Source organism: Spea bombifrons, chromosome 12 (genome assembly GCF_027358695.1).
Source record: "Spea bombifrons isolate aSpeBom1 chromosome 12, aSpeBom1.2.pri, whole genome shotgun sequence".
Lineage (NCBI taxonomy): Eukaryota > Metazoa > Chordata > Amphibia > Anura > Pelobatidae > Spea > Spea bombifrons.
In genome coordinates this window covers 29,696,557-29,708,156 of record NC_071098.1, presented here as the reverse complement: position 1 = coordinate 29,708,156, position 11,600 = coordinate 29,696,557, and the positions used below count along the sequence as shown (strand labels likewise).

Below are 11,600 nucleotides of genomic sequence, written 5' to 3'. Positions count from 1 at the left end.
CTAGGCTTAGGTCGGACAACCCAAACCGCTTCGATCTCTCAAGAGACCTAAACTGGTCTCAATTGCTTACTGAGAGTGCGGTACGAGAATACCGAGGTGCGTATAACTGAGCCCCCGGTGAGCCCTCGCCAACACTTTTCAGGGTCCCCAGATTTTTAGCCTAACCTTCTAGTCCCTCCGTTGCCTTTTCAAGTAACTTTCTACACTATAGAAAGAGCAGCACCTCTCCCAGGCGAGGGACGACCACTGAAAGCAGACCCTGTGGAAACAGTTTAATATAAAGAATCTGTAAATCCCGATGACCAGCAGGCACAGTAAAGTCTCTGCAACGAACGGCAGAGTCCAAGGAGAGTCAGGTCGCTGCATATCAATCAGACGACTGAGGAACGCTTTCCAGCAGCAGCCTGCGGCCTTCTTCATAATCGTCTTCGTCGACGTTGACAAGAAGTTGGATCCTCTCCTGACCCACGGCCTGCTTCAGAGAGTCCGTTATGAACACTCCCTTAAGGGCCTCCAGAAGGGATCCGTTCATGTAGTCCGTCCAGAAGGCATCCAAGTAGGACAGCTCCGAGAACTTGATGTCACAGATGATTGACCCAAGATCCCGAGACTTCAGGACGGTGTTGGACTGGCTGAAAAGATCAAAGCGTCGCTCCAGCGGGTTCTGTTTTATGGACAAGACGTTCTGGTTCAGAATGGAGTCGTGTTGGCAGTACTCCGCTCGCACCCGCAGCCGAATCCCTGCAAGGAGGAAGAGGAGAGGAAAGGAGAGGGGGAAAGAAAATTCAAAGCCATTAAAACCAGTAAAAAAAAAACACATTGTATTTCTAAAACTAGATCATGCAAACAACCTGTCACAATACTACAGAACACTAAAAGCTCCAGAATAGAGGCCCTCGATCATTAAAGAAATCCACTCTTTAAGTAATAGTTATATATAATATATATATAGTTAGGAGGCCGGGATCACAGCCAGGGTAGAGTACTTTAGAAAATCCAGATTTCGTTATCCCCATTTTCAGCGACGGTAAAAGCGCTTCGAGAAAAGATTAGCGGGCAGAAGACCCGAATCTTAAAAGAAATAAACCCGTTTATAGACAAACTCCCACTGAAATACAAGGAACACGGCTAGACAATCGTGTCAGTTCTTTGGCTTTAGCGTATAAAAGGTCGCATGAATGAATGGAATAAACGCAGAGAGAAATTAGATCTTTTCTGGATTTGATTTAACGAATAGAATATTTGCGTTATTCAGAGTGGCATCGCTACTGTCTGCTTATCAGAACAAATATGATGGTAAAAGAAAGCACGAGAGGCTCGTTACATACGCTCGTTTAGTGATTTTTTTCCTCTTTATTTGTTTTTCTTTTCTTGCTGAAGGTCAACCTGTAGAAGTATTTAACTGAGAGTGCAAAATATCACATAGTCGCTGTCCATGCACACAGAAGCCCCCTTTCCCAGTGACTGCACCGGTCGGTCAGCGGGGTAACGGGACCGGTGCAATGCATTTCTTCAAAATATCAACAAACGAGTTATAACTCCGGTTACCTCTGCGTCTGTATATTTCCAGCTCTAATCATATTACTAACTATGCGATATGTAATGGCCCCACACAGCGTCCAATAACCAGAGCGCTGGTGACCTACGTCTCGGGTTCTAAATGTCTCCATTTACAAATGGTCTTTGTTATTTCAACAGCTGGAAAGGCAGAGGTCGCCTACCATGGGTTTAGAGAACATATTACACCCGGTGATTATTTATACCGGGTACACGGCTGTTGATTACATCTTTTAGGGCGATCATGGGGCTGACCACAAGTGTTGTGCAAGCATTAATACGGATGGCTTAAAGGGGAACTCCCTCCGTATTGTCTTTGTTTCCCGTCACTTATATTGTCAGAGCACCGAGCAGGTTTGTGTTACTTTATGCAGGAGAACTTACATAAAAGTAGTAAAACAGAGGCATAAATTCCAAGATTCTGGAACAAAATCAATATAAAAAGCGGTGGGAGTCCCCCTTTAACTCTCTTATAACCGACTGCAGAGAACAGAGGTACGGACTGTCTGGTGAAGATCGCATTGCACCTTAGAACACGTTATCACATTTGAATAAAGACATTTATTTTTCAAAACACATCATAAAGTTAGAATCCATGTGACCAATAAATATCATATTCACTGTGATACAGCTTTTAACCATTTCCAGAACAAATAGCCATACTAACCATTAGACACTGAAATGTGGTTTATTTCACATATAATAAAGCCCATCGATGATTATACATGTCGTATTTAATCCTAAAATCTGCCAATATTGGGATGAAAGGTTTGTAACACTAGCGCTCATATATAGATCTACCGATTCATCCAAGACACAACTCATGTACCAAATTGCAGAGCAAACTTTGTTCCAGGGAAATCAGAGTTAATGATGTTTTAAGACACGTTTGTAACAGAGGTTCATTTGTAGCACGAGCACCGGAGTTTTGATACAATAGGTGCCAGATTGTTCATTCGGGGCATTAGCAGTTTTGACATTACATGCATGTTTAATCCTCATGTGGCAGATTTAAAAGCCATTGTGTTCTGGAAGATACTACTTTAAAACATTCACCTCCTTCCTAATGGATAAGCAGAGCCGTATTACAGCCCGAGGCACATGTTACAGAGATAATGCCGTAACAGGAATATTATAACAAACCCGTCTCATGAGTTCTTTCTACAAGTGTAAGAACGTGACAGTTGTAATGCGTAACAAAACGGCTCTCGGGTGAAAGGCAGGACCGGGCCAGGGATGGATAGACTTTGGTCCTCCGAGGTGCTGCGGCCATTGCCATCGATGCAACACCGGAGTGCCGAAAGGATGCCCATTCCCGGCGCGGTTTAAGAACGGTTTCATTCCCTCTACAGCAACTCACTCCCAAACCATTAGAAATCTGCGGCTCACGCGAGGAATATTTCATCCATCCGCAAGCCTACAGAGTAGCAACAGGCCTTGGATTTCTTAATGGCATGGCAGCCATACCCTGAATAAATTGCATCGTATGCACCGACTTGGAAAGTACAGAAATTCATATCCTGAACACTTTGTTCTGGGTGCGTTTATTCCTTTGCATCCCGCACCTTTATGTACAAAACAAGAAGATATTGTTCGCACATGAGAACAGGACGCAGAGAGCCTCGGACATGATCATTTCTTTGGTAATAGTCAATGAAATGCAGCGAGGTTTAACCTCCAGGGTCACCAGGGCCAGAGAAAGTCATCTAGAGCTCTTTTCTTTGTGGACTCCTTAAAATGTACATTGGAGGGCTGCGATTAAATCACTGCTGCCCTGCAGTATGCATTTTATTCTGCGCCCCTCGGGAAATCCACACTACACAATCCCATGGCAAACAAGAGGTTAAGCCAAGCACTTGCACAAGGTATGTCTACTGAATTCGGCTAATGTGACTAATGCCCTGTTGTCAGGCCGAACAATGTTTCTCTTTAATAATAGATTTACAACCAGGAGAAAGAGCGAACAGTTGATGCAAGGCTTGTTACAATACACCGAGTGTCCGTGGCGAGGCAGTTAACGCATAGGTTGAGGAGATCAGCTCGTACAATACAGCGCAGATGGAAGCAGAAATAAACAAGCCTGTGTTTTGCTCCCATGTTTACCATTGAGTTGCAGAGCCAGGCTGTCAGAGCAGCTAGTTATGGGTTTTTTCCATTGGCGATCTTAACTGTGAACCGAGAAAGACAGGTTGAGCTTTTGACCAAAAATAAAAAAAACGTAAAAAAACAAAAATACCATAGAACATTCATTTTTCTTTTCTAATTAGGTAGCAAGAAACTCACTTCAGTAAAATGGATTTAAGAAAAAAAAAAATCAAAAATGCATTAAACCTGAAAAATACTTTTCAAAAATATATATACTGTTATACACACGTACATATGAATAATAAGAGCAGCAGATACCAGGAAATAAGAGGTCTGTCTACTAACAGCTCCCCGCATCACACGCAGCGCCATAAATGAGCACGCTCGCAGTTAGGGATCCTGCAGTTTTAATGCAGCGCAGCGGCCCCCCATCGCTCCACAACCATTCCTGATAAGATAACGGTAAGATTCCTTGGGTTTGGGTCTCATAAGAAATCTCTATTTTGCTTGCTACAGATAGATGATGCACTAAAAAGGAGGATGGGGGGGGGAGAAGAGATACTGGCCACTGCGTAGCTCTTGGAGTAAGCAAGCTATGACATTTAAAGGCAATCAATATTCAATGAGTCTCGTGTAGCGAGTCGTTCCATAAAGGGTGCTCGGTAGATTAATATCTGAAATTAGAGTACCCAATAGTTTGCAATTCTCAACACTTAGGTTAGGTAATTGCTAAATGACAATTCTGTACAATTGCCACAATCGCAAAAAAATAAAAAATAAAACATTTAGAAGTAAACTCCAAAGGAAACGTTGACACTGCCTGAATTGTGTGACACCACTGGAGGTTTAACAGTTAAATACGTCATCTTGGTAAGGGATAGAAGAAAAGAGAACCTATTATTTCTGGTATCTGCAGCACAGACCTCAGTATTGGCTAGACTGTTGCAATGTTACCAAGCGGTTGTCAATTCATAAAAATGAGATCAAAAAAGGTTGTTATTGATAAGCTGTATGCAGGTGACACAAAACACTAGAATGCAGCGTCACTAAATGGGAAACTCTGCTGCACAGAGGGGATCCGGGTGAAAAAAGTCAGATGAAATGTATTCTCCCATGTGTAGTACGAGTAACACTTATTAAATAAATCCCGCAGGCCAGCAGTCATATGCCACGTTAACGGCATGCAAGCAAGAGGACAGATTGTGACGTCTCATACTGGGAATACTATCTGTCAAGGCGTCTCTCACTTGTAGGAGGTGCATTTACCTTTTTATTGTATGCTTGTTTGAGGAAGGTAGAACTCATGACCATTTCTTTATTTGAGAGATTGTCTCTCTAATCATCAACCTTTGCTCAGAACACCTGGAATTTAAATTTTAGAGAGAGTCGGCAGAGGAGAAAAGCAAGATATCACCATGACATTTCAGGAACGCTCGCAGGGAGTTCGAGGAGAAGTGGGCACGTGAATGGAACAGGCACTACATACGAGTTGCCTGAATGTATGCATTTAAAAACGGGAACGATAAATAATGCAACAGAGTATACGTGGCTTCTCAAGCTAGACAAGTCCGGAGTAAACGTGCCGTGCGCCGTGCCAGCGATGAGAAACCCGTAGTGTATTTATGAAATTCCACTGCCAGGATGGGCCCGTAAATTAATAATGTCGCAGTGAGATCTCCAGCCACTGGGCAGCTGGCGTTACTGGACACGCGGCATATGGGCGCAGGCCCCATCCGCTGGAGGAGCAGCTATTATACCCAACACCCCGCGCAGGAGCGCGGACTCCTCCAGAAGAACAGCCACCCCCCCACCAAAGAAAATTAAATACAAAATACACAACACTGAAGATGAGAAATGTCTTACTGTTTCGTCCTTGCAGCTACCACAGGTTTGAGGTTTGTGTTTTTTATGTAATTAAATTATAAGCAGAGCTTTTCTTCTTTAGCACTCATGTCCTGTAAATTGTCGAGATGTGAGAAACGTTGATGCATAGACATATCAGACAAGCATTTCACCGGCAGTTTGTGAGACAAGTATACGGAGTAACATGGGAAAGCACAGGGCAAACTGACCTCTCATCCCTTTCATAGAATAGCGGAGGAGCGGAAGGGCTGGACAGGGCCAGAAAGTTAGTTTCCGTCAGAGATCCACGACAGCGCGTAACGGAGTAAATGGGAATGTTTAGAGGTGCGAGTTACGGTGTAGGTTTAGTACGGCACACATGGGTTTGCTCTTTGTTATTCCAACTTTAACAAATATATACCAGTAGCCATGCAGTTTCTATGAGGAGTACAGACATTAAAGCAGTTGGCCAATTGCACAAAGGTGTAGATCTCGTTTATGCCATCTTCAGATAAATGTGAGGTATTTGGATCCTTTTTATCTATTCCGATTCATTTAAGATATTATGTAATAGATTGCAAGAACAGAGGCCTCTTTTGTAACAGGAGTTCTCAAAGTGTGTCAATGTTTGTCACTTCTAGATTTATTGTTTGTGTAAATTGTTACTGCCCACCCATCGTAATTGTGCTACAAAATGTAGCCACCAGCCTGTTAGAGGAGGTAGGGGTGGTGCAATATGGGTAATTTGAGGTAGCAGTTCCTACTTGGATTACCTGCTGAAACCATTGCCAGGAATGCAAAAAATGGCCAAAGCTTTCCAGTCTGGGGCATTAGAATCAGGCATTAAGAGCAGTGAGCCCATACTCTGAGAGCAAACCCGCTGCAGAAAGCACGTTAGGAAGAGGCCCGCCCTATGAAAGTGATCGGTTGATATAGAGGAGCTTTTTTAATGTCAGTTTAGTTTATCGCCGGCACACAGGCTCTTAACCGACAGCGCAGGAGCGATCTGAAATACTTAGCACCAGCCAACTGCTCAAAAGCAATGTGCCGCTGCGAGAGGTGGGTCAGGGGGATGCAGATACTTAAGCTTTAGTTAAGGACACCTTTGTATGTCAGCTGAACGGACTCCTCGGTTTCATTTATTGAACCGAGCCGAAACTTACTAGAGATACCTTAACACAGGCGATGGTAAAATAATTTGCCCATCAGCCATGAAGAGTCGTCAAGTAGAATACCAGCATTCCCCTTTCTGGACCGTGTTGTGTGCAGAAACGTACTAGTGACAGCGTCAGGAATAAATAATACTCCTTTTAAAATTGTGCAGAAAATCTAAGACCATCTACTCCAGATGTTTAAGGAAATTGTCTCCAAGATTCTCGATCCGAGGTGGATCAAGTCTTCCAGAAAGGTGCTTAGGAACGGAATTGAATGAGGCAAAAGCTTACCGCATGTAACTTTGTTCTGGGTGGTCTGGGCAGGAGGGGGAGAAGCACTGCTGTCAACCTTATTCTTCTTAGGTTTGGGGCAGCGGCCCCTTCTTCCGGTTGCTCCTCGCTTCCTTTTGGTGGAATTAGAACCTGTGAGGAGAATGTATAGTTTAGATAAAAGGGTCACCCTGTGGCTATTTTCCTATAAGGGTCCCGGAAAGTGGAACTGCCCAATAGTCAGAAAATCAACGGTAAGTTTACTAAGACATTGAGGTGGGGGGCGCCGGGTATGTACCTGTTTCCCAGTTATCTTCTCTGCTCTCTGAAGTTGTTTGGTTCAAACACCCATCCATCTGTTTGTCAGAGTCTAGCACAGATGGCCCATACGTATACCTCTCCGGAGACACTGAAAAGAAGAAACAAGCGTGGTTTGAAAATGTTAATACTGATATAGTTAACCCATCTATACAACAAGGCATGAAAAAGGCAGGGAAAAGGAATAGTGTTTGGTATAATCTACCATATAACTAGTTTAAGAAAAAGTAAATAGAAAACTATATTAAAACGCACATTTTTTTTATTTATTTTTTTTTATCTATCAGGTCAGAAAAACCTCCTTTTGATATCAGATGTACTAAAAGCTGAAGTTACTAGGTCTTGCACAAAAACCCAAGGCTGCTGTAAAGATTGGGGAGGAATAGGCCACTCACGTAAAAGAGTTTCCTTCGTACTGATGTTGTGCAAACGTTAAAAGACAAACAAAAATTGCATAGATCGCTTTTGGGGAGAGGATGGGGGGGTTCTTTAATGAGACGATAGTAAACATACGTAAACCGGTTTAACCCTGTAGTTTCAGGGCTTTTGCATGCAGGACTCACCTGTACGGGGTCTTTTCATAGTGACATATGGCATTAGGTCATGGCGAGTCAGGACTCGTAAGAGCTGCAGAAGGTGCGTGAAGTTGCTCTCGTCACACTTGCCTCGTCTCTCCAGCTCCAGGAGCAGCTCCGTGCCGTTCTTTGGCCGAAGGAGCTCAGAAGACTCCAAGTTGCTGTTTTCATCAAGGGGACCAGCCCTGCGATGCCACCTCTGCCAGGCAGCCACCAAGGAGCTATCCGGTACGGTACCGCTCTCGTCTTCCACAGCCCAGGATTGGGGGTCTAGAGGGTGGGCGTACGGGTAGGATTCATGCAGTAAGAAAGACAGAGCCTCGATGTCACTGTCGGTAAGCTGGGAGCCGATGACATCGAACATACGATGCAGGGAAAGCATGCCGTAATATTCCAGGCACTCATCCTCCTCCCAGGGCTGGCTGAGAACAGGCCTCTTCATTCCAGCCATGCTTGATGTAAATACTCAAAGATTCAAGCGAGGAAGACGTCGGACCGTTGGGCAGAGACTTAGGCAGAAGCACAACTGGCACCAAACAGGACACTGATAGTTTCTGAAAGAACAAAATAAAAACACACGCAATAAATACTCAATATTAAGACATTACCCCAAACGGTAACATAAAAGAAACATTTTATACAAAATATACCCGCGTTTAAAACTATCAAGGAGTAAATAATTGGAGCTCCTTGATAGTAAAGGGTATTTATTATTATTTACGTTGAGTTGATTTTAAACACAAGGTTCTAATCCCTCCCAGGTTCTTCTATCATTAAACTGGATTTTACACATTGAGAGTGATGACAATCAGCGTGAATCAAAGAATAAAAGCGGGCTGACATTCAAAGGCGGGGGACAAACTAAGTGTAGAATTTCTTTGAGAAAAACTTGTGTGAAATCCCAAGGCCTTTGATGTACAGATGATGCCCGAGAGATTGCGCGGGGAGGAAAACCGTGTTCGCGCTCCTCCGACGCACCTTTGGATAACGCGGGGAGATTTAATGAGATCGTTTCCTTGCCAACTGCTGCACGGGGCCACTTTCTCTAAACAGAAAGCTGCAGAGATTTAGTAGCAGCCCGCTGCGAACGGAATGCCTAATGATCAATAAACCGGGCGTAATGCCATCTACGAGCCGCTCATTAATCACCTCTGACTTCATTATCCCGCAGGCGGATCATATATATTCGCCATCCTGACAAAGCGCTTTAATAAGGACACCGAAAATATAGCTCATTTCCGTCAATCTATAAATATACAACAGGAGTTTATTCAGCGCGGCTGATCAATGATTTCTATATGGTTGTTAATAACAATCCAATACCCTGGTGTGTCTGCGTACAGATAGAAGCCCGCGCCGTGTTACACATAGGGCCACTTACACCGAGCCGCCACCAGCATTCCGCCATTTACTACAGATACGCCGGGGGGGGGGTGTTAATAGGCCCCCGTGCAGTTAGGGTACCAGCACACGGAGCTGACGTGTTCAGACCCAGAGGACAGTGACTCACATAGAAGCACTATACTCTGATAATGGAAAGTATGGGGGGGGGTCATTTATAATAAATATTTATTTTTATATTTATCATTTTTATTTTTGTTTTTAGGGGGCATCATAATACCCTTTATCGATTCCAACAATCACAGCAGTGAAGCCGTACCTACTCGCAAAATAACCTCAGAACAAGTAGCGGCAACAGAGAGGATGAAAGCAGACGGCGTCACCGGCTCAGCCGCGCAGGAATTTGGGCTGAATCACCGGCTAAACATGTTAATGGAGACAATCAATGTAATTATCCCGGGACAGCCGAGAGAAGCCATTACTGCGGACACAGAAGACATGCAACGAGTTTTCTTCCTTGGTTCCTTTAGATCACGTGGAAGGAACCAGGCCCAACCGATGCCGGAACACTGCCAGACGATACACGAGGGCCACGGGGCGAGTACATGTGATGGCCGCCCTACCTCTCAGCAATAAGATGGAGTACACAGGGTGTAGAGTAAGAATTATTGTGTGATTTTATATGTGCTCCGTCCAGGCTCCTGAGCTCGCTCAGAATGCGGGAAGACTAACAATTAGCGGACTACGTGAAACGACTACAATCTAAAGAGAGGCGGTGCGGGGCTTGGTTACCACCTCAGCCGTCTGTTCTATATCCAAGGTACAAAGGGTGGCGACCAAGACGTGAAACCCGTCAGCTAAACCTCACAAGATGTGAAAATATAAATACTATTAAAACACTTCTTCAGTCATACCGCCGTCATATAACCGCCATCATACACCGCCCCTCGTTCTCCACCGACAGGCTCTACATTACCTCCAGAATAAACGAACGACGTTTACAGCTACTTCCTGTCCATTAGACTGACCCCCCTGCACTTTATCTCCAAATACCTGCCTGGCCACCCTCATCCCCAGGACTGTGTGGCATCTATTCTCTAATGTCCTCCTCACTCTCTGACGCTCACCGAGATCCCACCTGCTCGCGAAGCATACAATCTATCCTCTCAACCTACATTCTGAGAAGAAAAGACCCTCAACCTTGGAGAACTCTGCGCCACCAGACGACTCGCCCAAGCAGTCCCTCACACCTCAAACGACAAGCGACGTATATAATCTGTCAGCAAGTCTGGACTTTTTGCCGCTCCTCACTTATGTCTCTCTCACGCAAGTTTAAAGCTTCCGCTTGAAGGCTGTCGGCTGATCCAACAACCTCAAACATCCAAACATTGTGGCCTTTCTGCGGCCCTCGAGGGCAGGCGTCGGGCACCATGTCTAGTAGGCCTTCATCCCTCCGCTCCCACAGCTTGGGCTCAGAAGGAGCCGATCCCAACCAAGTTCCTCCTCGCAGAACGATCGGCTTCAAGGTCAAGACTCCCAGGTGAGAGTAAGCTCTGCAGCCAAACCTCATTCGGCAGGGGAACCCATGTAGGGATCAAATGGTTGGGTCAGGAGACATAATAAACATAATCTAAGCAAGACGGTCATAAATTACTCCCGGTAACTATAAGCACCACGGCCCACCGAGCAGATCAGTGCCTCCCTCTGCCCCCTCCGACCCACAGTTTAGTAAACACAACCCAGACAGACGGGATATCGTTACTGTCAGAGGTAATTAGCAGATAATACCGCAGGCAAAGATATTTTAACCCCCATTAAAAATAATTTTGTTACCATCCATGTTTATTGCGAGGGGCAGACCACCCTCTGCCCTGCACTTCACAAGAGGGTGGCTGAGCGTTATAGGCGTTGCCATCCACAGCTGCTGTCACATTCCTAACATATGTTTCCTATCACCTCCCAGTAACAGCCATTATTACCCACCTGAGGATGCTACACGGTGGATAGGCGTTAAATAATAAATTCCCTGTCTAACCGGGGCCATCGGCCTTGTTATTCCCTCAAGACGAGTCCCTCAGCCCCACGCCCTCCCCTCACTGACATTACCCCGGCCGTTATTTCCTAGAGATATAACGACCTTTATTGCTCTTCATAACTAAAGAGACCCGCTAAATACCTCTTCTACCGGCTCTCCGGCCCCATTTTGTCGCATCTGACGCGTATCACCTGGCCTCGGCCATTTTCTTTGTTATTTTACTTGCCTGTCAGCCTTTTGTACTAAATGGACGCTTTCCTTGTGGCGACAGATACCTATATAACTAATGTTTTATCGCCCTAAACCGTCTACCACGCATACTTACCAACGAACGACTCTCTGGCGATATCCGTGTTATCAGCAGGATATGTTTTCGCTCCCGTTGCCGCAGCGTTTTCTCTGTTTCTGGTACCTTCCACAGAC

General features: G+C 45.0%; 1 protein-coding gene across 1 annotated transcript; it reads right to left on the bottom strand.

Moving 5' to 3' along the window:
* Positions 1–257: 257 nt before the first annotated feature.
* Positions 258–11,600, bottom strand: DEDD2 (death effector domain containing 2). Its single transcript, XM_053451745.1, has 5 exons — positions 11,503–11,600; positions 7,790–8,355; positions 7,207–7,317; positions 6,930–7,061; positions 258–741 (listed from the first exon to the last, which is right to left on the bottom strand). Exons 2-5 carry the CDS (start codon positions 8,250–8,252, stop codon positions 368–370), a joined length of 1,080 nt encoding a protein of 359 aa, XP_053307720.1. The 5' UTR covers positions 8,253–8,355; positions 11,503–11,600; the 3' UTR covers positions 258–367.

What these genes read in the sequence shown, in the direction of transcription:
- DEDD2 (XM_053451745.1), bottom strand. Translation starts at nt 8,252, where the DNA reads ATGGCTGGAATGAAGAGGCCTGTTCTCAGCCAGCCCTGGGAGGAGGAT. An exon ending in TATGAAAAGACCCCGTACAG is followed by an intron (nt 7,318 to 7,789) that starts GTGAGTCCTGCA and finishes TCTTCTTTTCAG; the next exon opens with TGTCTCCGGAGAGGTATACG. An exon ending in AGAAGATAACTGGGAAACAG is followed by an intron (nt 7,062 to 7,206) that starts GTACATACCCGG and finishes TTCTCCTCACAG; the next exon opens with GTTCTAATTCCACCAAAAGG.